At 39.0% G+C, this 27642-nt stretch overlaps 1 protein-coding gene across 1 annotated transcript in view; it reads right to left on the minus strand.

Moving 5' to 3' along the window:
- Positions 1–27642, minus strand: part of LOC121319315 (sterile alpha motif domain-containing protein 10-like) — a 38457-nt gene that overhangs the window by 9934 nt on the left and 881 nt on the right. Inside the window, exons 2-3 of the mRNA XM_041256622.1 lie at positions 14204–14385; positions 661–829 (exon numbers count right to left, since the gene is read on the minus strand). Coding sequence (XP_041112556.1) covers positions 661–829; positions 14204–14385 — 351 coding nt within the window. The remainder of the gene's footprint in view (positions 1–660; positions 830–14203; positions 14386–27642) is intronic.

Consider the following 27642-nt stretch of genomic DNA (forward strand, 5'->3'; position numbering starts at 1 on the left):
ATTGGTATGAATAGAACTGGTATGTTTTGACAGCTGAGTAATAGCATCTTCAAGACCTGCTTTCAGCCAATGCAGAGAATTTGCACTTATGACAGCCCTTCCTTCAGTTTATAGACACTTTTTGTTTGCCAACCTGTCCCTTCACTTGACATTACAGCGCCCTGCATATTAATGGTAACAAGCATTGCCTGACAGCAAGTTATTTTCACAGGCTGCAGAACAATGCAGAAATGAGGAGAAGGTGCATGAAATAATACAAGCAGTAGGACTATTTCCAGGGTTTTCTTTAAACAACCAATAGTATAAGTCAAGGCTATATTCAGACTCATTATTCATGTAGGTATTAGGGTTATCATCATATTACGAAAGACTGTATTTTCGGTTTAAAAGGTTAGTAAGAGACCTTGCCCACTGTATATAGTATGGATGGACAGCAGGACAGTTTCCTCCATCAAAGTCCAGATTCTGCAACGCTCTGTGACTAAAGAATGCTGTAAAAAGGTTTTAACACAATCGTAAAAGTGGTTCTCTTGGTGTAATTAAAGTGTAACTATGACATAGAGTATGTAGGCGTGTAAACTCAAATGGACAGACAGACTCTCAGTCTGATACTCTCAGTGACATGTTCTTGGACTGTGCTGTGATGTGTTTGCTGCCTACCTGTAATGGCGTGGTGTGAGAAGGCCTCTACATAGGTCAAGTAGTTGTGTGGACAGTGCTTCTTCAGCCATTTGCAGACGTCCTGCTGTGTCCAGAGGACGACCGGTTTGGACAGACTAGTCAGCGTGGGGCTCGTGTGGTAAACACTGAATGCCTGACCCGATCTGATCTGAAACAAGATGAAACGAGAGTCGTGTTAGAGCTGGAGTGTCCCATATTTGGAAAATATCAGCTCTATAGATTTTGTTTTCCTGTAGGATTTTAAAAAACTCAAATGCAAAAAAAAAAAAAAACGCTTATAAAATATTCCGAAATTAACACCGGGCAAAGTCGCCAGCGGCAAACACCGGTTTCACCAAACAACACGTGTTCCATGATGGATGCCGTGCTTAGTAACAGCCGTCCAACAACAGTTTTATGGTGAAAACAAAGCTTTATTAATTGCTTTTTAATACTGACTATTCACAATAATGTGTATAGCTAGTCAAAACCATAGGGTTCAGTCCCCAAATAATAATAACAAACACACACTTTAAACAAGTACATGATCACCAGTCCAACAGTGAGTGCTCCAGGTGCAAGTGATGTTGTGAATATGATACAAGCGCTTAACAGTGGTTCAGTGCAGCCCGGGTGTGATGCTGGCTTATCAGCGACAGCTCCCAGATAGTTAGCCGCTTACAAATGACAGACAAGAACAGTTAATAGACAGACAGTACAATATTAAAACACTCATGGTTTCTTTTTTCTCCTCATGATCAGTCCGTAACCATAACAGAGGGACAGATCATTCGGCCACATCCCCTGATATACTTTAGGTCCCGCCCCCTTCGGTAATGAGTGCAATCACGTCTCCTCCAGTCCATGACTGACACATCGCCTACCGTATTAGGGCGATAACTTCTGGTACAGCCAAATTCCAACTGACCCTGGAAATGAACTGTCAAACCATTCAGTCCAGGGCACACTGTTCCTGTTACACAGCACCCTCACAGGTCAGGAGGGAGATTGTTGACTCTGATTAATTCGCTCTCTTTCACACTTATCCATTTTCTTCCATTCATCAAGCATTTGTAAACAAGGCCGGTGCTAGGATTCACTGGGCCCTGGTGCAAGAATGTGAAATAGTCTATTGTGGAATATTGTGGTGTGATGTAGGAGTTTGCACAGAGCATTAAAGTTGGCTGATAGGCTTATGTGTTTATTTTTTTCCGAAGTATTTGCGATTATATACCTTGTTAGTAAACTATTTGTTATAATCTTTATAAACAGCAGCTGTGAAAGAAATGCACCCACCCTCCCCGTAAATGAAATGGGCAAAGATATTATACAATATCTTTGGTATGGGTTCCAGCAGAGGTGGGGCCCGGGTGCAGTCGCATCCCTCGCGGCCCCCCTGACGCCGGCCCTGTTTGTAAACTAAGCAAATCAAGCTGGAAACAAGCTGCCCTCCTAAGTGTACAAAGGTGGCTGACAGCCAGAATGTTTGAGCATTTTTCTTTTAGCTTATTTTACTGTAACCATCTGCCTTTGCCATTTAAGTCTACATCACTCCTGTTTGTGTATCTCCAGTTGTTAAAATCACAAAATACATAAAGGGATCCTCTTTGGATCAGTCGAGGAGACACATGCTTCACCCACACCAGTGTTATACATTCAAGGAATCTCCTGTGGAATGAATCAAACCATTCATTCATCAATAGATTAATCTAATCCACTAAGGATTTTGACTTGTTTTTGTATTAAAACGGCATTGACCCACACAGAGATTTTGCCATCAATAAGGTTGTGAAAGTAACATCAAAAGCGAATAAGCAGCTTTTTATACAGTGAGGCAACTTCTCAGCTATAGAGCAGGCACTCTGTTTGAATGATTGCATGTGTTTATTGAGAACATGGAATACAATTACATTTACATTTATTATGTTTAGATTCTGAGATCATTTATCTTGCGATCTCGACATAACAGTTTGAAATGTCGAGATCCTGAGATAATTTATTTTGTGATCTTGACATCACATTTCTATTAATGAGCCACTGTATGTTTTAAAGAGAACTGCAACAGTTTCTGTTACAATCGCACAACGACACAGAACTAGTTTTGAAGGGTATATCATCTTATCTACATTTTCAATATATTTGATTTCTTAACTGTTCAACACTGTTATGTGTGTTTTGTAGACCTCTTCATTGTTGACTCTTCTTATATCATTTACTAAGCTTATCAACTGCTGGTTAAAATAGAACAGAATTTCTTAAATGTAGTGGTTTTAGGAATGTCCACTAGGGGGGCGTAAAACTGTATTTTCTGCCCCTTTTACCACTGTGGCAATTGCGAGTAAGTAAATGCAAAATCTCTGTACAGTCACAGTTTCAGCGGGGACGGAAATTACAGCTGCACATCTCTAGTGGCCAATTTCCTAGGCGTTTAGAAGTAGACACTGAGGTTGAAAAAGGACACTTTGCTGGATTAGCCATTAAGCCTGGTGCATAATGACCTAAGCAGAAACAACAATAGAGAGAACCGGTACTGTAATACAATATCAAACAGGAAAGAAACTCAATACAGTCATCCTAAAGAAAATACATTGCTGATTCACTGCAGACCTCTTGCCATTGTACTGCTTTGTGTTTCCTAATGCTAAACAGAAAAACACCAGCAGTGACTCAGAGGCGGTACACATTTACTTTCTTCAAACCACTCTCTTAAAAGCACGACTTTCAGCTCGGTGAGGAAGGTGAACACCTCACAGCACAGAGAACGCCTCACTCGAGGGACTGTTCTGGCAATCTCCATCTCCAGCTACTTAACCAGTTACAGTAGGTCATGACGACATTGAAATATCACCTAAAGATATCAACACAGATGATATTTGTTGTAAGCTCTTGCTGTTTGTACTGTATATACTATGACCCTATGCACAGGTCATTTTGCAGAATTCCCAACTCCAAGTAGAGTACTTTAGGTGGAATTATAGCAATGCATTCGCCATGACTCACACTTTCAATGCAAGTCACACAAATTACACTGCAGCTAACCCTATTTGGAATTGTCTTTAAGAAGTATTTATCAGCAGGTATTAAGTAAATCCATTCATTAATGTGTCGTTTTCAAAAGAAGAAAAGCTGTCCTTGCCTCGGCTATACAACTGAGTACTGATCAATGGCAATTAGAGCGTTTTAAAAGTTGACTGGAATCCAGTAACATGTGCACTTAGCACACAATGAAGTGATTGTGAGGAAGAAACACCGTATTTAACATCTATTGTCCTGATCATGCCATTTTGTTCGACTTGTGTTAAATAATGGAATACAAGTTTGAGTTCAGTATAGTTTTTCTGAAGTCAGTCAGTAATTCTTTGTACATCTTCTCACAGTGTAACTGAGGGCTGTTTCCTATTGTAGGCACTCCATTGTAAAGTGCTGTACTCTATCTTCTTCCACTGAACACAGCTTCCATTACTTATCCCCTCCTGAGACCTTCAGGGACACCTGCCACTGAACGTGTAGCCACTGCTCTTTGAATAGGCTGCATGTATTGAACTTGCTTCCAGGATTTTTATTTCCAAATAGTGCTCTTTCAGTTTCAAGAACAGATGGGTTTTTGCTCTAATGCTTCTCCTCCCTGTTGTCTTAAACCTGGAACTCAAGCTGAAATGCAAGGTAGTTCTGGCTTTTCTGTGCCCAACAAGTGTCTGTTTGTCTGGTGATCCATGAAAAAAAACAGGCTAAGCTTTGCACAAAGAGATATTGTATTTACAGTGTCTACTAATGAATATGCTATAAAGCATAACAAAGTATATGGTACTGTAATGGATTACCAGTGTGTATTGTGAGTTATTATCATTGTGATGATATTGGTATGCCAGAATATGATAATATTAACACTGTCTTAGCATCATTTCAATGACAACCACTTAAGATTTGTGTTGCCCTTGTCCACCATGTCTCTTCCAAAGCCAGTGCAGTACCACTGAATTGACATTTAAGACCCTTAGGTAAGGGATCTGATTTTCTATTGACTTTATATTGACTCCAGGTGAAGCAAAGCACACTCACGTGAGTCTTTCTGCACTTACTAAATATGAAAGCCTCAATGCTAACATTAATAAAAGGGGGAGTTTCTCAACACTAAGGGATTCCTGATTAATGGCTCTTGTCAGCATCCTCAATGAGATTTAATTAGCAGTTAGCAACAGCTTTGTGAAGCGTTTATACCACTGCTTCACAAAGCGATAGGGCTGGCAGTTTATTTTTTTTACTTTGTGTCTGCAGAGCCAGCACAGGTACATCATAATAGTGCAAGCACTAATACAAAGAGAGACCTAAGTACACCATACTCAATAACTAACAATAGAACAATAAAACCATCCCAAACAATTGCGATAGGGCTGGGAGTTCAATAAAGTTCACAGCTGTTTACACAGATCTGCCTCTGGAAAACCGGTCGAGCAGTTTCGATAACACTTTATATCTATTGTTGACAGCTCCAATGCGAATCCATATGAACTCCAGTACCTGGAATGCAGTATACAGTGTCTTTCTGAACTCATAATGAACTTATATATCCAGAAGGATTTATTTTATGAAAAGATCCATTTAAGCTGTCAGTTTCATGATCGGTTTCCATTTTGTTCTCCTGCAATAATTCTGTTCCCAGGGCATCATGGGCTGTGCTGTACACTGTATAGTGAAATAGCAGTAGGACAGGATGATTAGAACTGCAGTAACAGCTAAGTGTCATTCAACTCGCAAGAAGAAAACGAATTGGATTAGATCAATTCTTTGTATCGTTCACGATATACAAATACGATTTTGAAAAACAGCCATCACTAAAACCTTCACCTCTAGAGTGCTCTGATTTCTATCACAGGGTTATTTCTGCTATTTCAGGTAACACAGCCAGTGTTTCCAGTTACAAGGGTTAGTGCATGCAGCAGGATTGTACATCCATTGTTTTTATAATTGTATGTGGCCTTATTTCCGTATGTGTGTGTACAGTCTGTGTGTGTTCGTGTGTTGTGTACAATACATGCTACACCATCTAAACTGTAACTTTAGCATTTTACCATCCAAAGCATCAATGCAAATATCTAATGGGGATGTCACACACCATTCCAAGGGTTTGCTGCATTATAGAAAACACATTTGTGTGTGTGTGTGTGTGTGTGTGTGTGTGTTGGGTGCACAACCATATATAATAAGCCATAGGTATAGTGAGCACAGAGTCAGTTAATAAGTCTTCTTCTGCATCTTTCTTAGACATTTTGAAGCGATTCTGTAGCAGGTCCCATATCAGCATTAATCCATCAATAGCAGTGTTTTAAAACTGCGGGAGAGTTATTGCACACAGGACTAATGGTACTGGCTAGACAGCCTCAGAAAGTGCATATAAATACTCTTACCTGGGGAGTCAAGGCAACAATCCCCTTTGACTCAGGCAGATCTGTCATTTTTCAGTCAGTACATTGACTTTTGTATACTTCACCTGATTCCGTATTGTCTTCCCTTAGAATTCTAACACTTTTGAAGGATGATAACATATTTTAAACATCTTGAGTAGTTTTTGAATTAAACAACATTTAGGGCAGTTTGGTAGCCCCTTATAAACAAACAAACCAAAAAATCCTTCACGGTCCTTGTATCAATAATAAAAGTTGTACAGGACAGTACACGTTAGTTTTTTTGTTGGTTGGTGGGACCTAGAATCCATTTACAGACTCAACAAATACTAGGACAATAAAAATGTCAACGCCCTAGATGAGAGGAAAATATTCTTCCAATTGGCTTTTAAAACACTCAATGCGGAACTTAATTGCCACTGATGGGTACTCAATTGTAAAGGTGAGGGGAGGACATATTTTCTTATTTTGAAACCAATGCGTTAATGAATGGGTTTATTTAATACCTGCCGATAAATACTTTTTAAAGGCAATTACAAGCAAGAGTGCAAGTATCAGCACACAGCTAAATAACGATAACAAATAGTCTGTAGGATTGCAGACACACTAGTTTATCTAATGATGTAGGACAGTGCTTTTTCATATTGGTCGGGGTAATAAGTCTTTAACACTTAAGCACCGTCATGTCTGGAGCGTTGCCTGTCAGTGTTGTTTAGCACCTATTTATAAAGCCCCGCTGCTCAGGTCTCAACCTCCTCTAGTTTTTGTTCTGTTTACTGCAGCGAGAGCCGAATGCAAAGCAGGACTTGTACAGCTCTCAGCAAAATGACCTTGATGAAAAGCCTGCAGGACTCGAGGCGCAAGTCTGGCTCTTTGCTCAGGATCCCAGAGGAGCCGATTCAAGATTAGCCAGTCCACATCTTTTTTTTTTTTTTTATCCCTCCAGCGCTCTGAAGGTGTTGTTGGAGAGTACACCAGGCTGGCCAATTAGCTTTTAAAGGAAACAGCAGAAGTAATTAATGACCTAATTGGCAAGTTATTGATCATTTTTATCTGTTATTATTTGTATTTTCTCCGTCGCTAATCCAGATATAAGAACATAAGAACATAAGAAAGTTTACAAACGAGAGGAGGCCATTCGGCCCATCTTGCTCGTTTGGTTGTTAGTAGCTTATTGATCCCAAAATCTCATCAAGCAGCTTCTTGAAGGATCCCAGGGTGTCAGCTTCAACAACATTACTGGGGAGTTGATTCCAGACCCTCACAATTCTCTGTGTAAAAAAGTGTCTCCTATTTTCTGTTCTGAATGCCCCTTTTTCTAAACTCCATTTGTGACCCCTGGTCCTTGTTTCTTTTTTCAGGCTGAAAAAGTCCCTTGGGTCGACACTGTCAATACCTTTTAGAATTTTGAATGCTTGAATTAGGTCGCCACGTAGTCTTCTTTGTTCAAGACTGAACAGATTCAATTCTTTTAGCCTGTCTGCATATGACATGCCTTTTAAGCCCGGAATAATTCTGGTCGCTCTTCTTTGCACTCTTTCTAGAGCAGCAATATCTTTTTTATAGTGAGGTGACCAGAACTGAACACAATATTCAAGATGAGGTCTTACTAGTGCATTGTACAGTTTTAACATTACTTCCCTTGATTTAAATTCAACACTTTTCACAATGTATCCGAGCATCTTGTTAGCCTTTTTTATAGCTTCCCCACATTGTCTAGATGAAGACATTTCTGAGTCAACAAAAACTCCTAGGTCTTTTTCATAGATTCCTTCTCCAATTTCAATATCTCCCATATGATATTTATAATGTACATTTTTATTTCCTGCGTGCAGTACCTTACACTTTTCTCTATTAAATGTCATTTGCCATGTGTCTGCCCAGTTCTGAATCATTTTGAATGACCTTTGCTGCTGCAACAGTGTTTGCCACTCCTCCTACTTTTGTGTCGTCTGCAAATTTAACAAGTTTGCTTACTATACCAGAATCTAAATCATTAATGTAGATTAGGAATAGCAGAGGACCTAATACTGATCCCTGTGGTACACCGCTGGTTACCACACTCCATTCTGAGGTTTTTCCTCTAATCAGTACTTCCTGTTTTCTACATGTTAACCACTCCCTAATCCATGTACATGTGTTTCCTTGAAGATAAGAAGAGCAGCGCGTAAGCATGACAGGATTCACCAAGGTAAAGAACAGAGATGGCATGCACATTTACCACGGCCAACTTTTACAAGGAGGAGAAGAATGACAAGCACTCACCGAACGCTAGCAATCATGCTTTCATGTTTTATTGACCAAAATTCATTTTGCTAGAAGAATCAAGAGTTCAATACAAAAAAACACAATTCCAGGTGAAAGCAAACGGCATGGTCTTTCAAAAGAAAAAAAGTGCAATTAGAAATTCATTTTTACACCGACATATTTAATAATGTCAATGAAATGGTTAACACATTATGAATACATAATTTTATTTGTAGCGATATGTTATCCAAAGGCTTACAATTACTTTACTTAATGTGGTGATGTTATTGATGTTACTATTAGATCAATTTAGTATGACAATTAATTTAATAATGTGTGTTGACTGTATTTAATGCTGATGAAGGCCTGTGGCCCCAACGCGTTTGTTTTGACCTTGAATTTTCTCTTCTTTTCATTCAGCTCTTGATTTGAATCTTCAAGCAAAATTAAGTTCTCTAAATAAAACATGAAAGCATAATTGCTCGTGTATGGTGAGTGAATGGCGTTTTTTAGACGTCTTCATTGACATCTTGTGCACCTCAAAAAAAAAAAAAAAAAAAACTTTGCATACAATTCCTTACAGCGTGCTTTCTCTTTTAACTATCTAACTTTTATAAGGTGTCTGCAGAAGTCAAAGTATTTTTTTTTTTTAAATCAAAGAAAATATTTTAAACCACTAAAGAAAGCAGATTATAATATGCAGCTGTGGGTTTGAAACAATGGAGTCTTTGTTAACAAGCCATCCTAGCTTAGAACAGCTCTCTGTATTTCCCAGTTTTACATTATGGCTAATTAAGTAACCAGTCAATCTCTCATTTGAGGGCTGATTGGCAATTCACACAAAGTTTGAAACTCTACGAGGTACACGAAGTGCATTGTTTCTGCACCAACTCAACTGGCACAAGCCTATGTGTCTATTGGACTCATTGAGAGAGACAAGAAGAGGAAAATGAGTTTTGAATGATGTCTCTAGCGGACACCATTGTAAAACACCACATATTATATATTTGTGAGAGTTATTTGTAGTGGAGATACAGCAGAGGAGAATATTCTTCCAATCGGCTTTTAAAACACTCAATGCGGAAGTTAATGGCCATTGATTGGTACTCAATTGAAAACGTGTTTTGACACCAGCTCGTCAGTGAATGGATTTATTTAATACCCACCGGTAAGTACTTATCAAACAGAATAATGAGTTTGAGTAACGAGTTTCTGCACACTACTACTCACATGGTATGAAATGCACTGTAAAAGCATGTGAAAGTGGACTAAATCATCCTGGCTTAGCATAACAGCTTTCTGAGCCCTGTTTTGGAGTCTGAATGCTCCCAATCACAGGACCTCTTTGAAAGTGCAATTGTCAGGGTAATTGGTCATTCTGACCTCAAGCTGGGACACTGCTGGTCCCTTTCGAAATGCAAAAACTCCATTGATCCTTCTGGTAAGGTTTGGTGTAATTTAAAACCAGAACCGCAGGACGCCTGTAAAGACTTGAGAATTCTTTATTTTATTTTATTTTATTTTGAGGGCTCAGTCAGGGCTTAATTAAAATGAGCTGGGTGGTTTTTCATGTCCCATTTCCTTCTTTAACAAACCCGTTTTCCCCGCAGGGGTCAGCAGCAACCTGTCGAGGTAATGAGGAAACTAAAACAAATCAAAGACTACTCTTTCTAGGCCAGCGCTTTTGCAATTCAAATAGGGGCTTGCAGTCATGACTAGCGCCAGCTGCATGCAAAGTAGTGTCAGAGTTTGCTGCAGTTTATTCATTTTTATGCAGGCTGAGGATTTGGTCAGTTGCTTCTTATGCTGTGCAGATTCAACAAATACTTTTTTAAACTCAGAATCAATATTGGAAATTATTACTTATTGAACTTTATCACATGAATTCCTCATTAACAGGCATTCATTTTAAAGTATGACTTTGATGGCTTATGTAAAGTGTGCACTTGACAAAGGAACTTAAGGCTTGTCAGACCTGCCAGGTGCCGATTAAACTTGGCTTGATAAAGACACACTCAGTGCAGGGGACAGTCCACACTCAGTGCACACCCAGCAGGGAAGAGACACAGTTCAAGCTAAATGTAAAACGCCTTTCAGAACCTGTCAGTCATGGGTTGGGTGGTTCTCCTCTACAGGACTTTACCAGAAAGAGTCTGGTGGTGTGAATTTGCATTTTCTCCTCCAACACCAGCTCGGAATCCATGTGTAATCTTTTCATACTAATGTGAAACAAGGGAACCCAGTGAAGAAGTCTTTCTGGAAGTACTTAACCCAGGTCAAGATGAAATCTGTACCCTCCGTGACTCTCTTAGTCACCTGTCACAAGGGAGAGTGTGACCTGCTCCACATTCCAAAGTCGTGCACTAACACTCTACGTTCTGATTCTGTTTTTCCAAAAGCCACCGTTTCAGCTGAAGCTTGTGCACTCTAATGCCTCGAGATGAAACCAAGCCATCATTCCCAGAGAACTGCATTAGACTCGAAGTGTGTACTGTTGTGGGACTATGCTATGGTCAAGAAGTCATAAAATGGGGTTAACTGCACCTTTTAAAATACACAACATCCTGGAACAAGATAAAACTTTTAGTACAGTATTTTGAAAACAGATTGCCAGATTCAACGTAACTTTGCATGGACATGGTACTGAGCGCTTATGTAAGCACTGGAACATTTACACCTGGCTGCCAATCAGTTTATGGCATCTCCATTGACGCATTTTATTATTATGATCTTTTCAGCTGAATTGTGCAACTCCTGGGGAAATATCATATACAAACACACAGCCTTCAATTACCCTTGCATGTCCTTGAGCTTAACAGTACTCCACAATCACAGAGTTGTTCATACAGTACTTGTAAGGCTCCATTCTCTTGGAACTCCCACATTTCAGATCAGTCAATGTATTTGACTTGACTTGCACAGCTCTGCTGTACTCTTCCAAACGTGAATGTGTATTTTTATATTAAATGTACTTTATATTTGCCCTATTTTTTTTTTAATCCTACACTAGCTTTAGTTCTATGACATTATATTTCATGTATCAAATGCCGAGATTCAGACACATAACAATGACCTTTGACAAGCAGAGAAACTGAATGACAACCTATTAAATGAAAAGAAAACAAACCACTCATTCTGTAACAGTGGCCTGTATATGCATTTTAATTCATCTCAATATCAGGTAGATTCAATTTCTCATATAATACCCATATAAACATAATAACAATGTATTTTAGACTGTACTAAAACAATATTTTAACTGCATAAAACTATGCCTATATCTGTTATTACAAAATAAAATAAAAAAAAAAACCTTTTAAAACAGCTTTTTTTCTGCGTATTTGATAATGGAGGTACAGTATGTAAAACAGGTTTTTAAAAAATCATATGAAAAGATGGGGTTACTTTTACACATACAGTGAATTAAGTTTGTTTTTACAATTGCAATTTCAAACCTCTATCCTGTCAGTATTAAAAGACAAACTTATAACGATTACAAACCCAAACCTCACTGGAAATGTAAGGGTATTTTTAGTGGAATAAATAGTACTCCCTCAGATGAACCTTTAAAGCTGAAAATTTCCATGACTTTCAGACAATATCTAACCCATCTGCTCAATCACTGTAAAGAAATTCCAGTCTCTATAAAGCAACTCTTTGAATGTTTGATACAAAGTCAGAGAGAGCCTCTCTGGCTACAGGCTTGTTGCCCAAGCCTCTGGAACAAAGTGGCCATTTGAAGGGAAGAATTGGGACTAAATGAAGTCCATTTATTTCTTGTTTTAAAAGCCAAGTAAGTGCTCACTTCAAGAAGAACAGTTTCATACATTTTTAAAAGAAAGTACGCAAGACATTTCCCCATGACAAGCATGGCTCTGTTCTTCTATTTTTTTTTTTTTTTTTAATAAGTCAGTATTTTATCATTTCGGCTTATTTTGTTGAATTGTTTAATGGGAGAAAAATGCAATCATAAGTTTAATCAGTGACTGAAGTTAAACATCTGTGTTGTTGGTGGTATTTAATACAAAACCGTGCTTGTACAGTGCATATAGAAAGCATTCACCCCCCTGGACATTTTTCACAGTTTGTTGTGTTACAATCTGAAATCTTGATGCATTTAAATGGTATTTTTTCCCTTTGATTTACCTACTCAACATTTCCAATTTGTGAAAAATGGGGGGATGGGGGGGGAGTGAAAAAACAAATCAATTAAAAATAAAAAATAAAAACCTGAAAAGTCTTCATTAGATAAGTATTCACCCCCTTTGCTATGACACTCCTAAATAAATTCAGGTGCAACCAATTGCCTTCAGAATTCACACAGTAAGTTAAATGGAGTCCATCTGTGTGCAATAAAAGTGGTTCACATGATTTCAGATTAAATACACCTGTCTCTGTAAGGTCCCACAGTTGGGTAGTGCATTCAAAGCAAAGATACTACCATGAAGACCAAGGAGCTTTCAAAACAACTCCTGGATATAACTTTAGTTGTGCAAACGCACAGATCAGGGGAGGGGTATAAAAAGATTTCAGAGGCATTGAATATCCCTTGGAGCACAGTCAAGTTGATCATTAAGAAGTGTAAGGTATACAGCACCATCCAGAATCTGCTTAGAGCAGGCCTCCCAAACTGAGCAGCCGGGTAAGAAGGATATTGGTCAGAGTAGCCACGAAGAGACCAATGACAACTCTGAAAGACCTACAGCGTTCCATGGCTGAGATGGGAGAAACTGTCCATGTGTCAACAATAGCTGAGGTACTCCACACATCTGGCCTGTATGGAAGAGTGGCAAGAAGGAAGCCATTTCTGAAAAAAGCCCTTGTAAAATCCTGCTTGGAATTTGCAAAAAGGCATGTGGGAGACTCTGAAAAGATGTGGCAAAAGATTATATGGTCCGATGAAACAAAAATTGAACTATTTAGCCTAAATGCAAAGCGTTATGTCTGGCGCAAACCCAACACAGCACATCACCCAGGTAACACCACCCCTACTGTGAAGCACAGTGGTGGCAGCATCATGCTATAGGGATGCTTTTCATTGGCAGGGACTGGGAAGTTTGTCAGGGTAGAAGGCAAAATGGATGGCACTAAATACAGGCAAATCCTTGAGGAAAACCTGCTTCAGTCTGCAAAAGACCTAAGACTGGGACGGAGATTCACCTTTCAGCAGGACAATGTCCCCAAGCACACAGCCAAAGCGACACTGTAGTGGCTTAAAAACAAGAAAGTGAATGTCCTAGAGTGGCCCAGTCAATGCCCGGATTTGAATCCGATTGAGAATCTGTGGCAGGACTTGAAGATTGCTGTCCACCAACGATCCCCAGCCAACTTGACAGAGCTTTAACAATTTTGCCAAGAAGAATGAGCGAATATTGCACGATCCAGATGTGCAAACCTGGTAGAGACTTACCCCAAAAGAATCACAGCTATAATTGCTGCCAAAGGTGGTTCTACCAAGTATTGGCTCGGGGGGGGGTGAATACGTATCTAACCAAGACATTTCAGTTTTTGTTTTATTTTCATTAACTGTTGTTTCATAATAAAAATTCTCTTGCTTCTTCAAAGTGTTGAGTAGGTTGTGTAAATCAAAGGAAAAAAAATCCTATTTAAATGCATCAAGATTTCAAGTTGTAACACAACAAACTGAAAACGTCCAAGGGGGTGAATACTTATTATAGGCACTGTATCTGTACATAGCGTTGTAAAGGGTGGTGGGCTACAGCTGCTGTACCTTGGGAGTCGTAAACCAACCAGATTGCTAACTGAGTCTGTTTTCTAAAAACTGGAGTGCACAGAACTCTAAGCAGACAAAAGTAAACTATAAAATCAGTAGAAAGCTGAAAAGGATTATGGAACACTGTGTCTTTCAGTACTGGATAGTAAACAACATCTACCTGTGTTGTTTCTGTCCCTGGCTGCTGCAGCAGTTTTACGGTCCTGCCCCCTGCCATCCTTTGCCCTCTCCCATCATGCCAGGTAAGGCTGCCCCCTGGCTGCCGGGGCAACTGGTAGTTGAGTTCCTCCGCCGAGACAGTGTGCTCCAGAACATTCCTGCAGAAACTGAAACTGGCAGCCGCTGGGGACACAAGAGCAGAGAAATACTGAGTATCGAATTAGGTGTTAACGCAGCATCACCGACAACAGGAAAACAAACTGCTGTAAGAAAATCTGTAGTTAACTTGTCCCACAACTAGAACATCAGTTAAAGCAGTATATAACTCATAAAAAAACTGCCCTATTAATGCTGGCAGGAAGATTTTGTTCTCAGCCTATCCTGTAAGAAAGCACTTAGGAGATAGGGTTTAACTTTCCCACACTCCGATATAGCCTGGAGCCATAACAACTTGGATCCTGATCTTGTAACATCTTCAAATGAAACAGAATTGGGCCAGTAAACTACAGTGTCTGAAGTGGTGTTGGCAGCTCAGTAAATCTCTCTCTCTCTCTCTTCCTCCTGGGACTTGACTCAACAGATGCACGAGCATTCTGTCTGCCCCAAGTCACTGGATTGTTGGAGACACCATCCTTTTGATGAGGCTGATACTTGATCTTGTTTTGTAGACATTAAAGGGGAGCAGAGCCCAGGTGAAAGTCTAATCTGTACCGGTTAAATCCTATCCCCTTTCTAATTCTCAAGCAAGCCTGCAATTCTGCTACCCCTGTAAATGGGAACAGAACATTCGTGAAAACGTTGCAGCTCAGTGGAACTAAAGTGTTAAAGTATCTGAGTGTAACGCCAGGTGTATGAGGGTGGGCTAATGGGCTCCCCCGCTGAATATAACCATTACTGATGAGAAGGCTCCAGATGCCTTTCTAACTCCTCTCTCCTTACCAATGTTTATTTTCTGCTGCTTTTCTTGAAGAACTTTTAATAGTTAAATGATTGTGTTGGTTCAATATGGAAGTCAAGTGTTCTTAATTAAGCATAATTATTTTGTATAGATTATAGACGGTTGCTACAAGTACATACATTAAATCACATCCGTATAACAAAAACAAACTATTAGTTAATAAAATGCTTTGGTCTGTGGGCAATATTGACCCAAGCCCTGAAACTAGCAAAGATTGCACTGACTGGAAACAACTGCAAGCATTTTACAGACTTTAAAAGCACTAGGCTGCCAATTATTAACCTTTATAGTCTGCAAAACCGATATTAATGTTTATTGGGACATGGTAAAGGTCTTGTTAAATGGCAAGACTTCCAGGTAATCAGCTCTGTATTGAATAACCTTGGAGGAATCAAAGTGAACATAACTGGAATCAAAGTAGTCAATGGAAACAACTTGATTGTCAACAGAGTGCCATTCTAATTTTAGACATATTGACATTGGCATGGGTATTGAAGTGAATATAAATATTTAGTTCTTATAGAGTTCAAGGTCTCTTGAGAAAAAGGACTGAGTGCTATTCTTTTCTATAGTTTAGTGCTATTCTATAGTTTTATTCAATTCCTTTAAAAAAAAAAACAAAAAAAAAAAAAAAAATAATAATAATAATAATAATAATAATAATAATAATAATAATAATAATAATAATAATAATATATCTGTTAAGTGCCAGAAACAGACCAAACTCTGACCTCATTACTGTCCTTCTTCAGCTTGCTTAGATTTTTCTTGTCTTTCATTAGGAATGGTCTGACTGAGAGAACACTGTCCAGACAGAACACTGGGATCCTTCCAGATCACTAAACAATGGCTAGCTACCTGGAACCAGCTGTCTGGGAATGTCGAATCTCAGACTACCTGACCTATGGTAACATCGGATAGTCCAAGGTCAGTGTTAATCATGGTCATTGAAGCCAGTCAAAAATGTAAATTAAAATACAAAACCAAAGCAGATTTATAGTTAAAAGTAAATTTACTCGCCTGCAGTAGGTACATGTTAGGACAATATTATCTAAAAAATACACATTTTTAAATACAAATATTCTCTGGTATTTATCTACATTTTGTATACTTTGAATGAAATTTTGCTTTTGGGTGGGGGGTGGGGTGGGAGTTTCAATGTTTCACTGTCTCTTTGCTCCAGCGATTGCACTAAAGATTATAGATCCCCTTGACAAAAAATATTCATAATATAACATTTACAAGAACAAATAAAGTCAAATAAAATGCAAGTCATTCTATAGCCAATTGTGGTTTTCATTCTGTAGCACAGATTGGACAATGAATTTGTTTCCATCACCTCTCCCGCATAGTGCATTGACTCTAAATCACCAGTCTGAACTGCATGTTTACAGCCTTTAGTGTGGAGAATGAAAAGTCTTATTTGTAACAGCAGGGATGGAGCATAAAATTCAATTTTATCTTGAAGATGCAGTTGTGCAGACTTTCCTATACACCCAATTCCACCAGCAACAAAATAATACTTTTGATACTGTTGACGGAAATAAGATATGCCAATGAATAGCAAATTGATCAATTCCAGGATTTACCGAGAGATTAAAATGTGCAAAACCTAGAATGGCTTTGCAGTGATTATTGCAAATCCACCCCTGCTTCAGATGGAAAGTAGGTTAAGGTTAGTAAGAAAACACAGAATATTAAAATGCATGCCCCCCCCAGCCAAAACCAAACAAACAAACATACCCTAAACAAACATCAACTTGATTATTTAAAACTCAGCTAAATGCTGCCAAGTGTTGCTAACTGCGGAGCGCTGCAGTGCCACTGCAATGGAGCCTATTGATTTTTTGAGTAGATTTGATAATGGGCAATCTGGTATGAAGAGGATTATCACAGTGCTTCCATTTGTTGCAATGCTTTGTGCTGCTGCATTTGTTCCTACACTGCTGCCTAATGGTGAAGGCAGAGCCTCAACAAATGGACCTGCCTGCATTATTTATAATGCCAGAAGAAACTTAACAGCAGCACTGCTAATAGGTCTCTAGAGAGTCAAGCAAGCAAGTTGGTATGTGCAGATGTATTTCTGTTCCTTCTCCACATCTGCTCTAACTCTTAACAGCAATGAAGGACCAGTCTCAGTATTCTCAGTTTGACCAGATTGTAAGGTGCTGAGGCAGAGGATAAAGAGACAATGATTGTTACCATTAAAAAAACACACAGAAGCCACAATTCCAAATCTTACAGTCCCTATAATGATACGTGTGATGGTTCAATGGACTTGACGTGTATAATAGCAAATAATTGTTATTGAGATGTGGGGGAACATGTATTCATACCAACAACAATGACCACAATTATTCACCACTCAAGAGCCACTTGTGTAAAATGCAGCTATTGTAGATGTATGAAAAGGTATAATGAAGTATCTCAATTCACAGGCTTGTGTATAATGCAGGTAGCTGTTGAAAAGGTATAATGAAGTATCTCAATTCACAGGTCCGGGTATCTTGTTTCTGTGCTGAGAGCAAAGATAATGTCAGGGCTCATCCTGTCTGGGGTTGTGCTAAAAGGTAAGACCACACGCACAGGAAGTGACACATATAGCTAATGCATCCTATTCATTTATTTTTTTTTTTTTTAGAAAACTAGAATCAACCAATACAATCATCTTGCAAGGGCTCTTTAGAACTCTCAGGTTTGGTTCTCATTTTGCAAGATTTTTTCTTTCCTCTTTTTAAGCAATATCTTGGAGAAACTACTGGAACCTTGTTTGTTTCATGTTTGAATAAATGTACCATAAATACAGGTACTGTACCTGTTACTTTTTACATGACAGGATTTACTATGCTCCAACAATATATAATACAAAGGAATTATTACCATAAAATCCTATTGTTGCGCCATGCAAAACAATCCTGCATCAGTGAGGTGATCCCCCTGGTGCTACTGGGTTAAAGATGTATGAGGGATCCTGTGAGGCGATCCCCCTGGTGCTACTGGGTTAAAGATGTATGAGGAATCCTGTGAGGTGATAAACCTGGTGCTGCTGAGATGGAGATGTATGAGGGATCCTGTGAGGTGATCCCCTGGTGCTGTTGGGTGGAGATGTATGAGGGATCCTGTGAGGTGATCCCCCTGGTGCTGCTGGGGTGGATATGTATGAGGGATCCTGTGAGGTGATCCCCTGGTGCTGCTGGGGTGGAGATGTATGAGGGATCCTGTGAGGTGATCAACCTGGTGCTGATGGGGTGGAGATGTATGAGGGATCCTGTGAGGTGATCAACCTGGTACTGCTGGGGCGGAGATGTATGATATGAGGGATCCTGTGAGGTGATCCCCCTGGTGCTGCTGGGGTGGAGATGTATGAGGAATCCTGTGAGGTGATCCCCTGGTGCTGCTGGGGTGGAGATGTATGAGGGATCCTGTGAGGTGATCAACCTGGTGCTGCTGGGGTGGAGATGTATGAGGGATCCTGTGAGGTGATCCCCCTGGTGCTACTGGGTTAAAGATGTATGATAGATCCTGTGAGGTGACCCCCCTGGTGCTACTGGGTTAAAGATGTATGATAGATCCTGTGAGGTGATCCCCCTGGTGCTGCTGGGGTGGAGATGTATGAGGGATCCTGTGAGGTGATCCCCCTGGTGCTACTGGGTTAAAGATGCATGATATATCCTGTGAGGTGATCCCCCTGGTGCTACTGGGTTAAAGATGTATGAGGGATCCTGTGAGGTGATCCCCCTGGTGCTGCTGGGGTGGAGATATATGAGGGATCCTGTGAGGTGATCCCCCTGGTGCTGCTTGGGTGGAGATGTATGAGGGATCCTGTGAGGTGATCCCCCTGGTGCTGCTTGGGTGGAGATGTATGAGGGATCCTGTGAGGTGATCCCCCTGGTGCTGCTTGGGTGGAGTATGAGGGATCCTGTTCTAACGATGCTGAAATGTGTGAGCAAGATGGATGTGGTGCAACTGAGTAATGCATTTCTACCGGTGCACAGCTACTCATCTCTTTTTATCCAGAGAGATAAATATTATGAGCGTGTGACTTCAGGAGTGAGGAATCTAAACCATTCTAAATAAAATATTTCAACCAGTGGCTAATCAAGCATCTCAAACCTCGAACCAGTATTTCTAACAGGCAGACAGTTTTAAGGTTCAAAACGTTAGTTATACAAAGCCTAAGCAGGCATTAAAAAGAGCCATTTCCTTTTTAATTGCAGAGACCAAGACATGGCTCCTCTATAGATTAGACATTTTCATTGTCCTTAACCAAAAAGGGTATCGTCATGGTTGGCAATCTATCAAATGATTTTCTGTCAAACGACCAACACAAGTGTAAAAACCACAGAGAGAGGCCAGAAAGAACCCTTTCTGCTCTTGCCGGTCTAAATAATAATAATAAAAAAATTAAATTAAAAAATTGGATAAAATGACATTTGTCCTCCTATCACATGAATCAATCTTAATCTTTCAGTCCATTACATTCAATTATAATGATTTCCTGTTGCACAGAATGGTATTTGCTTCTTAAAAGACTTTATCAACGTATGTTGCTCTATTTCTCTGACTGGTTAAATAATAATAAATAAACAATACTACTAATACTACAACGACAACTACTGCTGCTACTACTGACTGTGGATTTGCTGGCACTTGTACTGTCCACTTATGATACTGTTTATATTTATTTGGACTTCTTGCTGAGACCAGTTACATACATGTGCACTTCCACACGGCATGATATTCCTGCTTTTGAAAAACAAGAGCTGTCTAATAATCCTGAGATGTACCCTCTGGGCCAATTCAAACCATTGCATACTGTTTAATTGAACATCTTTAATTACTGTTCCAAAAATAAGTCAGCCTTTCTCTTTAGTAATACCTGAAATTACCGTCAGCATCTGCTGTCAGCCTGTCATTCATCCAGCAAAGAAAGCAGAATCTCCTGCCAGACTGGATGTTTCTGATATTGCTGGGTTATACAAATCACGTGGAAAAAGCTAAATCATTTTTTTTTTTTAACTGTGCATGACAGATACAATATATAAACCTACAATGTGGCAGCATGTATTAGTGCTTCTACTTCAGTTAAAGGCCACTGTGATAAAACACATGATTTTCAGCAAGATCATTTTCTGAACCTAGGAAAGCAAAGTAATTAGAGAAGAGCCTGTCTTATCCCTGTGCTCCTGTCTACCTTATCTGAGGAGCCACAGCACATGACAGGAAACAATTAGAAGAAGGCAGCCACTCTGTACATCTGCATAGACTGGAAATACTCAGAATCATACCTAGGGTAGCTCAGGTTAATAATGTATCTGTAGCTGCAAACGGATCCCTTCAATATTGTCATTATTTGGACCCTTCAGGCAGGTAAAAAGAACGATAATAAAATACAAGTTCTTTTTTGCAGAGCCTTTGAACGTAACAAGGCTTCCTTTATACAACTCTGGGGGAAATAACATATTCTTGAGATTTAATTTCTCCTGCAGCAGGAGAAATTAAAAAAAGGGATCCAATGTGATTTTCCCAGCTACTGGAGAAAAGCAGTGACCCGTTTGCCACTGGGTGAATACAATTACCTTACGACAAGCGTCAGACTGGCATTCACCTTCATGAGCACAAAGTGAAACTGAACGATGAGCTTCAGCTGTGCAGAACACTGGGACCTAGCCACCTTGTATCTGAATATAAGCAAATTAAACCGGTTTGATTTATATTGAGCTGCCATCCAATAGCAGCGAATGGACTTTGATTCCAAAGCCATCTATGCCCCAGATGCTCAGGCAGGTGGCTACGGAAATTACACAGGATTTGTTTTTTCTGTGATGTAGATTCGTCTCTGTCATGCCAAAGCACGGCTCTATGTTTTGACCTTCAATTTGTCTGTTCAGTGAGCCCTGCTAATTTCCCAGCTCCTGTTTATTTGAATCAATTACTTCTGGACTGCTTCCATCAATACCGTTGTCTGCCTCTGTGTGTACGGCAAATGTCCTTAAAAAAGAGACATCTCTTGGCTAGCTGCCAGCAGAATAATCCCATTGACAATTAAAAAAAAAACAGACCTGTTGTCTGGAGCAAGTGGGTTTGTCTCTCTACTTCAAGAAAATGGTAATATTTCACAATACTGTATATACTGTATAGGTGTCTTATTGGGATTTGGAAATTAGTTGCATTTTAAGGACTGTGATTCAACTATAAACTTTTAAAAGATCAATTAATTAAAGCAAATCTCAAAGACTCTCTCTGCCTGCCTTTCGTTCAAACCACCAGTCTTTTTCTTTCCTTATTTAATTGATACTCTTGCTGCATTCTGTTCCATTAGTTTGTTTCAGCCTGCGTGTCTGAGTACTGAGCCAATTAACGTCAAATTTGTAACAAGGCATTTAGCGCCCAGGTAACAGCCAGCAATTAAAAAGGAGTTAAAGCTCAATTCGCCCACTCTGAAAATCTATATCACCCTGAACATTCCCCCATCCCCTGCCCTACAGTGTCAGTCTGCCCCTCTACACACTCCCCTCTTGTTCTATGATAAAAAGAGGTGTTAGATATGGAGGGCAGAATCTGACCCCTGTGGTATTTTATCTGCTCTGTGCCATTTTGCTTTGCCTGCCTCTTCATTTCCTGTTTAGTCTGGACCCCATTTGTTTCCTGCATATCACTGAAATTCACATCAGAGGACTTCAAACCCCACCAGCCCTTAGAAAGTAACATGAAGTCCAGGAGCCAAAGAGATTGCATAGTGACAGGTCGACAACACATGAGATACTCAACCAGATCTCACTCTTGGCTCAGAGTGAACACTGATAGTGGATGCTTTTCGTTTACTAGTCAGTGAAAAGAGATCAATATGTAAAGGAAAACAGAAAAGTAACAATACAAGGATTTTTTTGTATAATACCCTTGGTAAACTTGAGTTTGAAATCCTTTTGCTAGGACAGAGGAACGGAACATGGCAATAAAAAATCTTTCCCGTTGGGCTCCATATTCCAGCTTTCTCCACAAATATATCTCACTCTAACCTAAGTAACTCTGTAGACTCTAGAGAGAGCCTGGAATGTTCTTACACAGTCCCAGCAGGGCTCTATAAAAGCTGTGTTAACGTTAACACTAGAATACAATGGATATGTTTTATCACTCAAAGCAAAATGTATAAATTAAACAAATATTACTTAGAACCAAAGAATAAACTCTGGAAATGCCTTGTATAGTTATTAGTGAGCTTGTCCATACAGGTTATCTCCAGCTTAATAATGTATTGTGTGTTTAAAATTTATTCCAGCCACGAACTAGGATTGTCAGTACTTTTCAGGGGTTCGCACCAATACTGATATTTTGATATATCGATAACGTTCGATATCGATAATAATTTCCATATCACAATATCCCGAGATTAAAAAATAAATAAATAAAAAATCACGTATGCTCGCAGAGACATACTTTTTATTGCTAGTACTGTTACAAACGCAGTACAATCAGGTTTATTTTACATTAAGCTATAACAAACCCTATACATACCAATCATTGTCAGTCTCGTAGGCAAACACCACAAACTGAAGTATTATTTAACTGTTTTATTCCATTGATTGGCGTTTAGGTACCAAACGCTCCTTGTGTGCTGCATTAAGCACCATTGCCCATCCATTTTGCATTATTTTGATATATTCGTTGCATCAGCGGTTCAAAACTTATGCTATTGTAAATGTATTTTTAAAATGTGAGCTTTCGGTATTATAAATGAGATGTACTTTTAAAACATCAAAACACACCTCGAAAAAATGCAAAATTCAGCATGGCACCGTACTTTACACTTTTAGCAGCAGCTGAAGATTCAATTACTTTCAGATTGGCTAGAAAATGAATAACCCCGAAGTCTGTGTGTAGTGAAGTATATAAATATTTCGGCTTTGAGGTGGCTGATGATGGAATAGTAAAACAATATAACAAAATGTATGCACACAGATAAAGCCCCAGACATTATCAAGTATGTGATTTATTTATTTATTTATTTTTAAGAGGTGACTCTTTTTTACCTTGACTATTTGACAAGAATGTAGTGGTTCAATTTACAGATTGTAAGATATTCTTAATTGCCTTGGTTGGTGGCGGCCTCCGCTTTCACAGAGCTATCAGTATTACAGAATGCTCTGTTGTTGATGGCCTTGTTTACCTGAAGACCTCTCTGCAAGACCAATCGCTGATTGTACTCAACTAAACCGAATACCATGGTACATACTACCAATCAGTTGTGGACGAGATGTAGAATGCTTATAAAGATTAAGCCAGACTGCTTGATGAGACCTGGATTAAGAGCGTTTAGTGGAGAACTCCCTGGTGCAGAGCAGGATCTGAAGCGCAGTCCTGGGGGTCTGTGAAGGAGATGCACAGACCTGCACACCACTCGACTGAGGTCTCAAAGAGAAGTTTTACCTACTCCAGTCCTAACTCTTACATCGCCCTCATTAAAAATGTCCCAATTGTAATTAGTATTGATCTACTCTTAATAAGTATTCATCTCTTAATCTGACACTTTTTCCCCCCAGTGTCCCTACCATTCACAATACTGATAAATGTCTAACAGAATGGGTATCAGGAAATGTCTAATGAGAACAAAACACTATCCGAATTAAACCTGTTTCCCTATGGACATGGTGGGAATATTATATGATTATGTTGGTAAACCGGTGGCAGATACAAAAAAATATCATGGGTGATAATCTGATGGGATTTTTTACATGGAATCGGGGACCATATTGGAGATTATAATTGCTCGGACTTGTACACCTAGAGGTTGTGGGCAGAGTTAATTGGGATAAAATCAGAACTGCAACATGTTTTCCATGTCAGCTCTGATTACTGTTTCTCGTTGGAGGTCAAGACCCCACCATGTTGAAGATGGTGTGTTGCTTCCTGCCTGTGCTGACAGACACGCTGGATTGAAAATGCTGCTTATGCTGATGTATAACCTTTAGTCTGCATGATAATAAATCCCATTTGTACCTTCACATTATTATGCTCCAGGAAGAAAAACAGTTTGTGGCAGCCCTTTCAATATGTTGCCTGATGAGGTAGCACAATACCATTTATAGAGGTTTGAATCCATAACCACTGTGTCACAAAACTGATGACACAGAAAAAATGAAACAGGTGTAGAAATGCATTTTAGCAGGCTTGTTTCTCTTCTTAGATTCTGGGACAGGAGTTTGATTAAGCCAATGCTGGTTTCAGATTTATCTACAGATGCTCAGTCTTTTAAAGAGTGCCATTCTCGTGCAGCACTAATTGGACAATGCATGCTGGTCTCCATTTTATGCCACATAAATAAGCATTTGACTGACAGATGCCGTGTCCCAATCCTTTTAATTAAAACGTAAGTATATTGCTCATATAAAATGGGTGACAGAAGAGGAGAAATGAACAGGTTCCACTGTAGACTAGCAGCTTAGGTTAGGTCAGGAGCTAGAAACCCTATATATAGAATTATAACTAATTAGCTTCACCCTCTCAGCACTTTTTGCACACCAAGCAAAGCTAATTAAAGTGGAGACATTGGACACGGCCTTGTGAGTTTCACAATGTGAGGAAGGAAAGGTAAAGACGAGCAAGATTTGCGAACTCGAATAATGAGACTGCAGCGGTCCCTCAGAAATCAACAACTTAGTCACCACAATTTCTTTTTTAAAACGACATTCAACAATCAAGTGTTTTTAATACCTGAACTACACACAGTCTGCACTGCTTAAACCCATGATCACGCTGCTCCTTTCAGATGACCTTAATTCCTTAATAGGAGCTGAACACAGTGTCTGGAGGCTCCAGCAGATTTATGGGGTATTGGTTTTCTCCTCAATCAATGTGTTTAATCCTCACAGACTAATAGGCAAATGTTTATTGGAAACCACACTGTACAGTAATCAGTGTACTGCATTCTGCACAAGCCATCTTTGTGTAAACAAAAAAATATGGATATATTAGGGATGTATAATTCAAATCAGAAACCAATGCTTTAAAATCTATGTGACCTCTTATCAGTTTTACTAACATTACCTCTTTTTGTGCTAATATTCTTTGTGGACTTCATTTGTTTTGGCTACCTCTTTTTGTTATTTAATTTGGCTTGTCTAAATATTTCAGTCCAAATATCCAAATATCTGTTTGTATTTTATACTTCAGTTTAGAAAAGGTACAACAGAAGACAAAAGGAGACCCAGTAGGAAGGAATTAAGAAGTAGAATACTTATGAGTAGGAATAAATATGCATTAAACCTTGAATATTTTGATTGCTATCTAGTCTCTTTTAACAGTTACTCATTAGTGTTTTGCATAGCAAACAGCTTAATCGGCAGCTAAACAGTGTATTAATTGCAGTTTATTTAACTGGTGTTTTACTTATATTCTGTAAAGCTATGGCCAAAAGTTTTGCATCACCCTATAGAATTGACAAATGTTGCTTAAAAAATGGAATGAAACCTGCTAAATAATGTTACGCTAACATATTGAATTACATACCACTTTGCAGTTTTCCTTATACTTAATGAAAAACTGACAAAAAATTTTAAAAAATGTGACATTTCAAAATCGATTTGTCTTTAAATATGTCTCAATTGTAAAATTCTAGGTGATGCAAAACTTTTGGCCATAGCTGTATTCTTTGAAAGAAAACTTGAAAAAGAAGATTCATTGGGAAGTGGTAATGCTGGGAACTGAAAGGGAACAGGCTAAAGCAAGGCTTTTTGACAGCAATCCTGCAAGGGGTGTCTCGGATTTCAAAGCCAAATACACCAGTGTGTCTGGACACAACCTCCTGTCAGTGTGAAGTTTAAAGCCCAAATCAGTCTTTGTGGTTTAAAAGAAAACAGCATTACATAAATGTGTGCTGCAGCTGCTAACTGGCACAGTACTTAAAAGCCGAAATTATAGACAAATGAAACAAAAAAGGCTGGGCGATACTGAATTGCAAACACATTACTTAGTTGCCTATTGTAAAACACTTTTTGCAGAAAACTTGCACAGGTATATTACGGTTGATTTGTAAAACAGTGACTCACAACCAAAAGCACTCCCGACTGCATCTTGATACTGTGACACTCAAAGTGACAAGTGTAATGTGAATGGAGACTGGATGGACCAGCTCTCTCCCCCTTCACTGCTTTTTTAGTTTAATTGGCTCTTCTTTATTTTAAGGTTTACATTTTTTTCCTTCAGAAATGTAAAACTGCCCATGTGGGTTACTCTGTTTGAATGAATAAATGAATGATGGCATGCTTCTTTTTTTCAGTATTTAAATGTAACTGTGCATGAACTAAGTCATTATTTAAATCTTGAATTTGGATATAAACTAAAAATTCCCCACTTACTATTATTGACCACATACTCATATCTGCTTAAATGAATACCAGTAACACATGCCAATTTATATTAATGAAACAGAAACTCATCTGCTAGTCCATAGGCCAGTGTGTTTTACAAACAGCCATGCAGGTCGTAGTAGTTTGGCACACTGATGCAATAAAATACAATTACTCCCCCGTCTAATTTGACTAAAATTGGGGGAAACTTCAACATCGTAGCTAGACTATGAAGTCGTCTGATCAAATATCTTGTGAATAATTTGTGATTATGACTGAGCCACCAGAGAAGCATGCAATTAGCTTTGCAAGGTGATTTTGTTATGAATGCACGGAGCTATTTATGTCACACATCTGCACAGGCTGCGGCCAGCACAGCGGGATCTATCGCTAATCATCCAGAGCGAGTGAGTGTCATCAGCACATAGCATTTGCTGTGTGTGGATCGTGTACTTCTCATGGGTCCTCTGTACAGTCAGCTCTACGTAGAACACTTCCTATTTTCAGAATTCCACGAGGTTCATTAAAGCCTCACTTAGTACGTTTCTGTTTCCTCGATTGGAAATGTATGCCATTATTAGTTCGGCTATATGTTTGGTTTGTTTATTGTTACGTGTGCTAATAAAAGAAAAACAAAAATAATAAAAACAACAACAAAAAAAAAAACATGTTACCCATTTCCATTAGCAAGGAAACTTATTGAAATAAATAGATAATAGATTATTGAAATAAAATCTTCAGAATTTGGAGGGTTCGACAGCAGCGATTAATGCAATGATACTGCCAGTTTAAACATTTCCTACTTTGAATTATTCTACTAATTGCATGTAACCTAATAAAATATGTTTTGTTTATTTATTTATTTGTTTATGTATTTATTTTGGCCTGTGAAAGTTAAACGTCTTTATTCCTTTCTATTTCAGCACCTAGTCATTAAACAGCGCTTTTCTGCTTAAATAACGGTATTCTCTTGAGACGGACCACAGCGCTGGCCTGTATTTTAACACACCTTCATTACTAGTTTGTAACAAACATTTGGCACGATCAATCAAAGTTTGTGACAAAACCATATTGCGCTTCTTAGTAAAGACTCAGCAGTATCGTACCGGTATTGCAACTGTTAATGACGGCTAGAAC

Source organism: Polyodon spathula, chromosome 8 (genome assembly GCF_017654505.1).
Source record: "Polyodon spathula isolate WHYD16114869_AA chromosome 8, ASM1765450v1, whole genome shotgun sequence".
Taxonomy (NCBI): domain Eukaryota; kingdom Metazoa; phylum Chordata; class Actinopteri; order Acipenseriformes; family Polyodontidae; genus Polyodon; species Polyodon spathula.